The sequence below is a fragment of the Oratosquilla oratoria genome, unplaced genomic scaffold (assembly GCF_046742065.1).
Source record: "Oratosquilla oratoria isolate Oo_2021 unplaced genomic scaffold, ASM4674206v1 SCAFFOLD51, whole genome shotgun sequence".
Lineage (NCBI taxonomy): Eukaryota > Metazoa > Arthropoda > Malacostraca > Stomatopoda > Squillidae > Oratosquilla > Oratosquilla oratoria.
Genome location: NW_027467715.1, coordinates 965822 through 979189, shown reverse-complemented (window position 1 = coordinate 979189; position 13368 = coordinate 965822). Strand labels below are relative to the sequence as shown.

Genomic DNA, 13368 nt, shown 5'->3' with positions numbered 1-13368 from the left:
CAAACCATTCACTCTTTCCATTTCTAATCCTAACACAAGCTCTACTACTCTCGTAAAAATGCTTGACTGCTCTTAACAGCTTTTCTCCTATCCCATATATCTGCAGTACCTCCCACAGTGCCTTCCTGTCTACCCTGTCGTAAGCCTTTTCCAGATCCATAAAAGCCCAAAAAACATCCTTACCTTTTCCTATAGCTTTCTCACATATCTGTCTTACCACAAAAATCTGATTTACACAACCCCCACCTGTCCTAAACCCACACTGTTCCTCACCAATTACTCCCTCTGTTCCTCTCCTAATCCTCTCAATCAAGACCCTCCCATAAGCCTTCCCAACTACACTCAACAAGCTGATCCCTCTGAAACTACTACACTCACACATGTCCCCCTTTCCCTTGTAAAGTGGAACTATACAGGCAGTCCTCCGGCACTCTACCCTCTCTTAAACAAACTTTAAATAACCTCACCAGCCAGTCCACCATAACTGTACGTCCTTTCTTCAGACATTCTGCATGGCATCCATCCAACCCAGGTACCTTACCTGTTTTCATCATCATTAAGAAAAAAAAAAAAAAAAGTAAAGGACATTTGGGCCCAGGACATAAGCCCACTTTGGGAATTAGCCCCCAGGAGAACATAAAACACCACCAATTCCCAAAGTGGGTTTATATCCTGGGCCCAAACGTTGATACAAGTGGCAGTTAGTGAGTGTTTGATTAAGAAAACAAGGTGTATATTGACTTTATGACGTGTGTACATATAACCAGTAAAATCTAACTTAAAACTTAACTGTCTAAAGGAACGTAGTTGAGGTCATGCAGTGAGGAGGGTCAAGAGTTCTGTTATGATATTTTTGCATTTGGCACTGAATAACAGTTTTAACTTTGTAACCTTTAACTCAACTACAGTAGTTTAACAAAACTATGTTACTTTGTACATTAAATTGATCAGTCTGATAATATGAACATATATCCAGGTCCTGGTGCTACAGAACTAAGTGTTTCATCATCTGGACTTGTTCTACCACACTCTGCTTGGTGGTTGGCCCAATCCTTTCTTTGGCAGAAATCACCACAGTAGGTTCTCCCTCTACACCCTGCACACTCAAGATCACTCTCACGGTTGCAGTTGACACACTGAAAGATAAAATTATGATAATAATTAATAATTGCTGTCTAGAGTTTCACAGACAACCAGCAACCCCCACTGTGGCAGGCAAAGTTCTTCAGGGCCCACTTTGGACTGTTGTCTGTGTTGTATTAGTGTGGGACTAATGTCACTGGCTGAAAGTAGAAGGAGAACAATCACTGGTTTGTAGTTCTCTTTGCATGAAAAGATGGACGAGATATGGAGGAAGCTGACAGGGAGAGATCTTGGGCCTAGTCCAAAGACCAAGATCCATTCTCTAAATTAATAGAATAAAAATATCAATATCAACCTAATTTTTCCTGCTCTAACCTGTACAGTAGTGGCTGGTAATTTTTTCTACTCTCCTGTGGTTAATTCATAAACACAACTTGCAAGAAGGACAGCAAAGCTGCCCATTTTCAAAACCTATCAACTTCCTTCAGGATGTGCAGCCCTGTGGGGCTGACACTTAGTCTCTGGACTGGTCCCATGATATCTGTTGACTTCTATTCTATTTCTTACACTTTTTCACATATGGAGAGCTAACAACTGCTCTCCTCTTCCTACCACTTTCAGCCAGTGACATAGAAATAGTCCGACATTGTCACAACACAGACAGCACTCCAAAGTTTCTACCAGAATGATCTGTGGGAGGTTTGAAGGACTGTTGCCAGCCACTGAAAGGGTATTTTCCACTTAGAGAAACTTGAGGCAACAACTGACTGATTGAATTAACAACATAATTAGTGTCATGCAGTTATCAATGGAATTAGTTCAGCTATTTAGACCAATTAATTCTTACCTTTTTCTTAGCGTGGCTGAGGTTTGTGACATTACGCAGTTGAGGAACACTTGAGATAAGGGAATCTAGAAGGATGGGCTGCACAGACTGGTCATCACCTCGTACTTGCAAGACTAAGCTCTCACTCAACCTATGGGTAAACAGGAACATTTCAACAACATTACTAGGCTTAGATTTTGGATGTATAAAAAAATATATATGATAAAATATTTCTTTTAGTGTTATCATTCCATTATTATTCTAGTATACAATAATAATAATCAGAATTGCAGGGGAAGTCAAGAAATTACCTAATATTTTTATAGATTCAAGCATATTTTAATAAGGACCAATGATGGTTACCCGCAAGTGATGGTCCAACAAGATGGACATGAAATTATTCTCCCTGCTGACCATCTTCAATAACCTGTTAAAACCCTCACCTCCTCTTGGAGGTGCAGCCCTGAGGGGCTGACACTTGATCTCTAGATTAGGTCCAAAACCTCTCTCTCTCTATATATGAACTTCCACTGTATTTCATCCATCTTTTCACACAAAGGGCACTGACAACCAGTGACTACTCCCCTCCTACTACTCTAAGCCAGTCACTGAAACTGTCCCACACTAATACAGTACAATGAGGACAATAGTCTAAAGAGTCTTCCCTAGGAGAGGTTCTGGGTTTCCAGTAAGTGAAACTAAAGGGAACAATTGTTGTCATGTGTTCATACTTCAGTTGTGCCTCAAGTTTTGCTTGGTTGACAGCCTCCTCTTTCTCTTGAAGTAAATTTCTTTGTAACTGGAGTGTCTCTCTATGTGTTCTTTCCCGAAGTTCTTCTAGCAATGTCCTGGCTCCTGCTAAACCCTGTTCTAACCCTGTTAAAACCTGGCAAAAAATGAGTTTATTAGTAAAAACATATGACACAGTATCAGAAGTTACACTACCAAAGGTTATAAACAATGTACTTGAAAATCATTCTAAATCTAGATAAACAAATGAGGATTTATACAATAATGACTGGTACCTGCATGTGGTGGTCCTGTAAGATGGATAACAAAGCTGCCCATTTTCAAAACCCACCAACCCTGTCACCTCCATCAGGAGGTGCATCCCTGAGAGGCAGACACGAGGTCTCTCTCTATTAATTTCAACTGTATTTTCTAAACTTTTTCACATATGGGGAGCTGACCAGTGACTATTCTCCCCATCCTACAATTTTCAGCTGTTGACATAGACAGTCCCACACTGATACAACACAGACAACAGTCCAAAGTTTCTTCCCAGAGAGATCTGTAGGAAGTTTTGAGTCCCACTGCCAGCCACTGTGGGGGTACAGGTTTCCCATTTAATGAAACTCAAGGCAACAGTGGATTGATATTGACTGGTTGATTGCCCTCTCCCCCTTCTAAGAGGAGTGGCCAAGTTAAAGCACACACTCACTTGATATGCATTAAATACCAGAACCTCATTAATGAAGAGTCATCCTTTTCCCTGCCAACTTGTTTGGGTCAAAGTCATTACATAGTGTTCCCCCTCCTTATCCACTCAAAAGACTATATGGAGTAAATGAGAACATCCCTTCAGGCTGAATCATCCTTTTATCCATTCATAATCTTCATCTGTTAATTTTTGCACTCCCTATTCCCTGCTTGCTACACATTCCTTGTGCACCAAAGGTCCCCTTCATTCCATCTCAACCCTTTGTCCCACTTCATTCTTGTTGTTCCTATTAAGTTCAAACCATCCACTTCTGCTTTCCACACTCTTTTTGCTAGTCTTTCCTCATCCATTCAACCTATATCCCCAAACCACATCAGCATTCTTTGAGCCCTATCTGACACCTCTTTTTCCACTTGTTTTCAGCTTTATATCCATATTTCATACATACATATACCAAGGCTTTTTCCCCCTTACAAGGGAGGTAGCCAAAAAGGAAAAGGCATAAAATCATTCCCACCCATTCCATCCCTGAATACACTCCACACCCCTCCACCCTCCCTCTCATCTTAGCACCTCCTGGATGACGGGTCATCCCTGCACCTTGTCCACTGCCCTGGGTCAGAAGCAGTGTCACAAGACACAGCACATCCACACCAAGGCCGCTTCATTAAATCGGCGACCCCCCCCCCCCCATATAAAGGAGAAAACGGGGAGAAATACCTTCGGGCTGCGTCAAAATTTGCTCACACATACTACCTCCCCCCCCTCCCCCGCCCATTCCACCTCATGCATCACAACATCCTCCACATACAACCATTCTCCATTCACCCCTGTCTTCTATCCTTTCCTGTCCTTCCTCAACAGACATTCCCCTCTTCCCCAAAGCCCCCTTCACCCCATCCATCCACCTCATCCTAGGACACCCCTTCATGTTCACTCCCTCCACATCTGCCTTCCATACCTCTTTTACTAGTCTTTCTTCACTCATTCTTTCCATGTGTCCAAACCATCCTAATACTCTTTCATCAACCCTATCTCCCAACCCCTTTTCCACCCCTGTTCTCCTCCTCACCTCCTCATTTCTCACTATTCAGCCTAATAACCCCCATCATACTTCTCAGACACCTCATCTCAAACACATTCAAACTCCTACTCTCTTCCTCTCTTATGTTCCATGTTTCTGCCCCATACAGTGCTGTTGGCACAATCACTCCTTCATATAGTATCCTCTTAGCATCCATTCCCAAGTGTCTATTCCTCATTACACTTTTTAATCCACCAAGGCATTTACTCGCTTCTCTCAATCTACATTCTACCTCCACCTTCACTCCACCTTTTCCTGCCACATTTCCACCCAAGTATCTAAAACTATCCACTTCCTCCAGTCGCTCTCCCTTAATGCTCACTTCCAGTCTACTGCCACTTTCACCCCTTGTACAACTCATCACCTTACTTTTACCCACATTTATCTTCAGCTTTCTTCTATCACACACTCTCCCAAACTGTCACCAACTTCCTCAATCCCTCCTCCGATCCTGCCACAAGCGCAGTGTCGTCCGCAAACAACAGCTGGCTCACCTCCCACTTTTCTCCATTTTCTTTAAACATCTCCAATCCCTGACCCACTACCCTTGCATTTACCTCTCGCACCACCTCATCCATGTATAAGTTGAACAGCCAGGGCGACATAACGCATCCTTGATGAAGTCCCACCTTTACCTCGAACCACTCACTCTCTCCATTTCTAATCCTGACACAAGCTCTACTACTCTCATAAAAACTCTTGACAGCTCCCAGAAGCTTTCCTCCTATCCCGTATATCCACAATACCTCCCACAGTGCCTTTCTGTCTACCCTGTCGTAAGCCTTTTCCAGGTCCATAAAGGCCCAAAAAACATCCTTCTCCTTTCCTATAGCTTTCTCACATATCTGTCTTACCACAAAAATCTGATCCACACAACCTCTACCCGTCTTAAATCCACACTGTTCCTCACCAATTACTCCCTCTGTTCCTCTTCTAATCCTCTCAATCAAGATCCTCCCATAAGCCTTCCCAACTACACTTAACAAGCTAATCCCTCTGAAACTACTACATTCACACTTGTCCCCCTTTCCCTTGTAAAATGGAACTATACAGGCACTCCTTCAGTCCTCCGACACTCTACCCTCTCTCCAGCAAACATTAAATAACCTCACCAGCCAGTCCACCATCACTGTACGTCCTTTCTTCAGACATTCTTCATGGCATCCATCCAGACCAGGTGCCTTACCTGCTTTCATCATCTTAACAACTGCCTTCACTTCATCTTTCCTTATTTCTCCTCCATTTTCCTCACTCATCATGGTCATTTTCTTAGCATTTCCCCCTGCAGCTATCTTTCCCTCCCTATCCTCTTTCACATTTACCAACTCCCTAAAATACTCTGCCCATCTTCCTCTCACTGCCTTCTCTTCCATTATCATCTCTCCATCTGTACCTTTTACCTTTTCTTCTCTACTTGATTCACCTCCTCTTCCTTTCTTAACTTCTTTCCAAAACATTTTTTTTATTACCTTCAATTTTTTCTGTCATACTTTTACCCCATTTAACATCTGCTCTCCTCTTTTCCTCCTTTACCTTTTGCTTTAATTTTCTTTTTTTTTTCTTTGTACCTCTCATATGACTCCCTCGTCCTATTTTGTAACCATTCTGTGAAAGCTTGCTTCTTCTCTTCTACAACCTTCTTTGTTTCCTCATCCCACCATTCACTACCCTTTCTTCTATTTCCTCCTGTCCTTCTTGTTCCACACACCATCTTTGCACACTTTGTGACTCCCTCCTTGAACCATCCCCATTCCTCCTCCACACCTAGCTCTACTCTATCCTTCACACCCTCCCACTCCTCTTTCAGCTTCCTCTTGTACTCCCTCTCCTTTTCCTTTTCATTTAAAGAGTAAATTAATTCCATATTTCATACTCTTTCAATTCTTATATCAACTATATTTCTACAAACACTTCATCCTGAAATCATTCAGATGTTTTCCTGTCTCCACTATATTCTAAATTTACTCCAAACACTGTAGTAAGTACAATCACTCCATACAACCTTCTCTTTACAACTCTCCTAAAATACCCATTTCTCATAACACTTTTTATTTCACACAAAATTTACTTGCCTCCTTTACTCTATAATTCATCTCCACATCCAAATACAACAATCTCCATTTCCTCCAGCCTCTCACCTTTCAATCTTGCATCCAACCAGCCACCATCATCACTCCTCATACATCACTTCACCTTTGCCTACATTCATTCTTAACTCTCCTTTCATCCACCTTTTCTTGTGACATTTTTTTTTTCTGCTTTGTGTGCTCTACATGTTTTGTGTTACAGAACATACATACATATACCAAAGGCTTTTTCCCCCTTACATGGGAGGTAGCCAAAAAACAAAGGCATAAAAAACATTCCTTCCCATTCCATCCCTAATACACTGCACTCCCCTCCACCCTCTACCCTCCCTCTTATCTTGGCACCTCCTGGATGACAGGTCATCCCTGCATCTTGTCCACTGCCCTGGGTCAGAAGCAGTGTTGCAAGATACAGCACATCCACAGCAAGTAAAGTTACAGAACATACCTCAGCCATTTTCTCCCAAGCCTTTTCAAGGGAGAGATGCTGCAGTGTAGAGGGAGTTTCTAAAGCCAAGCCTCCACTCACACCTGCTGAGGTTAGATGCTGTGCTGTCTGCTGACTCTGCTGTGCAGCCTGCTGAACCTGATGCTCTGCAGGATTTGTTGATGTTGTACTGTTGGCTCCAAGGACAAGACCTGGCACTGTTAGACTTAACTGCCCCAAGGTTGACATTGGGAGTGTAACTGTAAGGCAGATTACAATAAAAAGAATTTAATACATAATTTTTTTTCTTTCTTTTGCTATGATGGTGGGGAGGGCAGAAGAATGCAATCAATGTGTCCTTATGTATGCCATAGAAGGTAACTAAGAGGGATGGAATGAGATTTGATACAGGTCTTCAAAATTTTAAAGGCAACTGATAATATCAAAAGTGATGAAAGGTTCACACTAAATATGAATCAGATGAGAAACAACAGTTTCATGTTGTCAGGACATACATTTAATTTTGAAGTGGGTAGAAACAACTTCACAAACTGTGTAATCAATGCATGGAATAAACTTCTTGCAGAAGCAGTGCAAGTTAGTATGATTTGAAAGCTTAAGATTTATTTGAAATAAATTATCTATATACCAAGGGGTTTTTCCTTCAAGATAGCCAAGTCAATAAGCACTTACCCACTCCCACCCTCTCCACTCCCATCCACCACCCTTTCCTCTCTCTTATCTTAGGTCCTTGTGGAGGAAGGATCATCCCTGCATCCCACTCACTGCCCTGGGTCAGAAGCTATGCAGCAAGACACAGTACGTCCATAGCAAGGCTGTTTCACTTAATCAGTGGCCCTCCATCTCCATCCCCTCATGCAGAAGAAGAGACGACAGGAAGAAATCCCTTTGGGCTGTGTCAAAATATCATTCACACATAACCACTCACTACTTGCATCACAGTAGCTTCTATACACAGCCATTCTCCATTTGCTCCTATCTCTTGCCTTCTCCCTTCCTTGCTCAATAGATATTCCCCTCTTGCTCAAATTTCCTTTCACCCCATCCATCAATCTCATCATTGGTCATCCCCTCAAGTTCACTCCATCCACCTTCCACACATATTTTAATAACCCTTCTTCCCTCATTCTTTCCATGTGTCAAAACCATCCAAATACTGCCATCTCCTTTTCCATCCCCACTCTCTTCCTCACCTCTTTGTTTCTCACTCTATCCAACTTTGTAACCCCTACTACATTTTCAGACATTTCCTCTCAAACACATTTAACCTTCTCTCTGCCTCTCTGAAATTCCAAATCTCTGCCTCATATAGTGTAGTCGGCCCAATCACCCCTTCATACAACCTCTTTGTATCCATTCCCAGATAAATACCTAAGCAATATGCTATATGCCTGCCAATTGTTTGGTTTACTTGTTTATTCATTTCTTAGCTGCATGTAACCTAGCTATGGACCAAAAGTTCTCCAATCAGTATGCTTCTCCTTTGTAATCTTTTGACTAGGGATACCCTACTCTGTATTTTTCACATACAAAAAGTCAAAGCATAAGAAGGTCTGGGAAGAGGACTCCACCCAGAACCCTACTGATTGGGTCATTGAATATGTGTGGATGTGGTATGGACGAGAACAAAAGGAAAGAAATTGATAGAATGTTTGTGAGAAGAAAGATGTGTTAACACTGAGTGAAACAAAACTGAAGAGGAAGGGGAGTTTGAGTTTAGGAGCATGGTGGGTAAGGTGGCAGGAGTGGTGAGTGGGCAAGAGAGGAAAGAAATTGCACTGCTGGTAAGTGCATGGTGAAATGAAGAGAACTATCATCAAGGATAATGTAGGTAAAGGTGAAATTGGGATGGAAGATACAGGTATTTGTAAGTGCATATGGTACTGGTAGTGAGATAAATAAGTGGGGAGAGGGAAGCATTTTGGATTTATTGAAATGGGTGTATACATTGGAATCTCGAAATTTGACAAGGTCAGGACTGTTTTCAAAACATGAATCAGTGACCTCAGTGAGCAGAATTTTGGGAGAAATGTAAATATAATGGTGTTGGGAGATCTTAATGCTACAGTAGATGGACTAATAGATGGAATTGCAGGGAGGTATGGGGTGGCATGAAGGAATTATAGCTGGGAGATATTGGAGATGTGTACTGAAGTTATGATGATAGCTAACAGTGTTTAAAAAGGATAAATATATGTAGGCCAGGATGGTGTGTGGGAGGGTAGTCAAAAGGGCACTGATGGACAATGTAGTGGTGCCCAAAAGGATGAATGGTAGAGTTCTGGATGTCAATCAGGTCTCATCAGCAAGAAAACCACATCAATTTGAGCAATGACCACTGAATTAGCCCACAAGTCACTCAAAGAAGAGATTTTATGCTGCTGTCTGGATATGGCATGAATGGGGCAGTGTAGGATGTGGTACTCTGTGTTTTCTGCATGGTGGTTGCATTTGTGGCATCCAAACTGTTTGCTAAATGCCTCTCATACAGTGCTTGACAAAAGTACTCTCTGCCTGAGGTAAGGTAGACAGCACTTTTGTCGAATCTAGAACAACCCATACAAGAAGCATGGTTTTGCACCAAGAATTCTGTTACAAAGGATCACAAAGGCGGAGCATGCCGACAGGAGACATTTTGATCCATATCTAGGTCGGATGCAAAAAAGAAATCATATTAATAATAAAATAATAAATAAAAACTATAACAATGTAAATAACAAATAAAATACATAAATAAATGCATAGGTATAGTTAGATAATAAACAAACAGGCAAATAGTAAATAATAGTAAATTGACATATAACTAATAATAAATGAAAATCAGACAGACAAATGATAACAAAACAAAAACAAATAATATAAGATAAATTATAATCATTACAGCATCTTACTTAGGTATTTATCTAAATGATTCTTAAAGCTTCGAACTGATCTACATTGCACTACCTGTGCAGGAAGTTTATTCCATTCATTAACTACACGGTTGGCAAATTTGTTTCTACCCACTTCCAAATTGAATCTATTTCTGGACAGTTTGAGACCATTGTTTCTTGTCTGATTCTCATTCAATGTGAAAATTTTGTCACTTTTGATGTCAATTCCCTTTAAAATCTTAAAGACCTGTATCAAGTCACCTCTGAGTCTACGCTTTTTTAGGGAAAACAGATTCATGTGTTTTAGTCAATTTTCGTATGATTTATTTTTGATATTTGGAATCAGTTTTGTGGCTCGCCGTTGTACTTTTTCCAGTCTGTCAATGTCTTTAATGAGATTCGGTGACCATACGGAAACAGCATATTCTAAATGTGGACGAACTAACGATTTATATAGCTTGTTAATGAGTGATGGACTTTTGAAATCAAAAGATCGCACAATTAGTCCCAGAATCTTATTTGCTTTTTCAGAGGCTGAAATACACTGCTTGGATGATTTGAGGTCTTTACTGATAATTATGCCGAGATCTTTTTCACTATCCACTTTTGTTAATGAATCTCCAAATAACTTGTAATCGTACTTACTGTTATTTTTACCTATGTGCATTACCTTGCATTTACTTGTGTTAAATTTCATTAGCCACTTTTCAGACCATTGCTGTAATTAATTTATCTAAATCTTCTTGAATATCTAATTGGTTTGAGTGATCATTTGCCACTCCGCACAGTTTTGTATCATCAGCAAATTTGGAAACAGTAGATTTTAGTCCACGGTCTATATCATTTATATATACTATGAATAGAAGTGGCCCAAGAACGGAACCCTGAGGAACTCCACTTGCAACACTTTTCCATCCAGAAGTTTTTCCATTTAAAACAACTCTCTGTTTTCGACCATTCAACCAATTACTAGTCCAACCTAATAGGCTACCACTTATTCCATGCAAAGCTAATTTAGTAAGTAGTCTTTCGTATGGGACGGTATCAAAAGCTTTTGCAAAGTCTAGATATATTAAATCTATATTGTTTCTTTTGTCATAATTCGAGATAACTGTGTTGTAGAATTCAAGTAAGTTAGTCACGCAAGAACGTTTCCATCTGAAACCATGCTGGCTATCATTTATCAAATGGTTACTTTCTAAATGATGTTCGATAGCATCTCTGATGATAGTTTCCATTATTTTTCCTACAATGTCAAACTTATAGGCCTGTAGTTATTTGGTTTCTTTTTGTCACTTTTTTTGAATATGGGAGGAACATTAGCTAACTTCCATTCTCTTGGGACATCTCCGGATATGATGGATTTCTTGAAAATAATTTCTAATGGAACAACAATCTCATTTTTCATTTCCTTTAAGATTCTTGGATGCCAACCATCAGGCCCTGGTGTTTTATTAACTTTGAGTTTGTCTATACACCTTTTAATTTATTCTTTTGTTATATTTACCGTAGTGAGTAAGTTTACCTCAGACTTTTCACAGGTTTCAGTTTGGAATTCACTTTGAGGTGTTTCATTTACGAATACCGAGCTAAAATAATTGTTTAAGATATTACACATTCCTTCATTTGAATATTCAAGTTGACCGTCAGCAGATAATAGTGGACCAATGTGATTCCTAATAACCTTTTTATCTCTAATGTAACTATAGAATTCTTTGGGATTCTCTTTGGATTTATCAGCGATGTTCATTTCGTATTGTCGTTTTCTTTTTCTTATTGTCTTTTTTAAATCTATCTGTATTGATACATAACTTTCATAGTCATTAGATGCACCTGAGCACTTATATTTCTTATAAGCCTGTCTCTTTTTAGCAATACTTTTTTCAGTTTCTTTGTCGAGCCACTTTGGGCGAGCCTGATTTGGGGGACGTCTGTCCTTAAAAGGAATGTAAGTTTGAATCATCTTAGTGAGTGTATTTTGAAATATTTCCCACATCTGACAGAGGGGACAGAGCTTTTCAGCGAGCCAAGAATTAATAATATCAGTCATTGTCTTGCTGGTGAGGAGGGCAGTTGTGAGCAATGAACACTTTGTCCAGGGCCCCCTCTCAGACCCAACCATGACATTTTCTGAGCCACCCTGTGTTACCAATATGAGCAATACTAAGGATCTGAGAGCAGAAACCATAGCCCGGATAGTTGCACTCAAGAAATTTGGCCAGTAAATGTAGGGTATTGCTGAACAGGTTGGCATGTTTACTCATACTGTTTGCTGCTAGGTTGCCAGATTTACCCGTGAAGAAGGCATCCAGACTCGTACCATCACCAAGAGGTCTGGGAGATCTAAAAAGACTGGGGATCAGGATAAAACTATTGTGAAATGTGAACTAGCGTCCAATCCACATGTAACAGCCAGACAAGTGAAGGGAAAGAACCTAGAACAGTTCGGAGAGTGTTCAGTGAGAAACATCAACTGCCGTATTACTAATTTGGGGTACATGAGCTGCCATCAGGTGAAGAAGCTTCTTCTAACCCTTAAGCAGACAATTTCCTTCATTTGCCAGCCAGATTTCCTGAGGGCAACTATCTGGACTATGGTTTCTGCACTCGGATCCTTAGTTTTGGTCATTTTGGTAACACAGATAGTGACTGATGTGAATGATTCTTGGCTCACTGATAAGCTCTGCCCCTTCCCTCCTTGCTGTAGTTGGAAAGAATTTTTGGTGTGAAACCAGGTAATTTGTAGGTCTTTCCAGATTCAACAAAAATACCGTCAGCCTCATCCTGGGTAGACAGTACTTTTGTCAAGCACTGTACATCTATCTTATCATAAACACTTGATCTATGCACCCCTTTCCCTTCCTAAACCAACACTGCTCTTCCGCAATCACTATATGTCTTACTCCTAATACTCTATCAACAAATACCCATACACCTTACCAATTACATTCAATGAACTGGAGGCCACAATTCATTATAATAAGAAAATATGAATTCTACCTCTTTTAGCCTGTTTCTCACCTGTGGGCGTATTGGGTGTGGACGGAGTTGTTTGATCAGTAGACACATTCCTTTTAAGACCCTTGACAGCAGAATCTATGCTAATGTGTGTAAGTGTACGTCTCTTCCTTTTGAAAGGTTGACAAAGGCGTACTGGGCCTGCCTATAGAAGGAGAGATGCAAAATAAGGATTGGTTGGATATCCAAGACACAGAAAATAAGTTAACTCAGTTATGAGAACTAGTTATAGATGATCTATGCATTGTTACAGAGAGCCAGTTTAAGAAACCTTTGAATAGAAATTGACTAATGAGACAATTAGAAAGACACTTCCACACCACAATGTTTAAATTGTTTCTTAAGTAACAAAAGGAAAGTAGTATCTATAATATGCATAATATAGAGAAAAATAATTACAAACATGTATATACATTCTTAACCTCTTCAATATGTCAAATATTTGTGCACACATTAGTTGCCTGATGTATGATGGTGCATCACAATACACACATTATAAAAACTAAAG

At 40.3% G+C, this 13368-nt stretch overlaps 1 protein-coding gene across 1 annotated transcript in view; it reads right to left on the bottom strand.

The window, feature by feature from the left end:
- Positions 1-734: 734 nt before the first annotated feature.
- Positions 735-13368, bottom strand: part of LOC143023599 (uncharacterized) — a 32596-nt gene continuing 19962 nt past the window's right edge. Inside the window, exons 5-9 of the mRNA XM_076182186.1 lie at positions 12864-13005; positions 6970-7208; positions 2641-2795; positions 1931-2060; positions 735-1136 (exon numbers count right to left, since the gene is read on the bottom strand). Of these exons, the coding sequence (XP_076038301.1) occupies positions 948-1136; positions 1931-2060; positions 2641-2795; positions 6970-7208; positions 12864-13005 (855 nt within the window). The 3' untranslated portion in view covers positions 735-947. The remainder of the gene's footprint in view (positions 1137-1930; positions 2061-2640; positions 2796-6969; positions 7209-12863; positions 13006-13368) is intronic.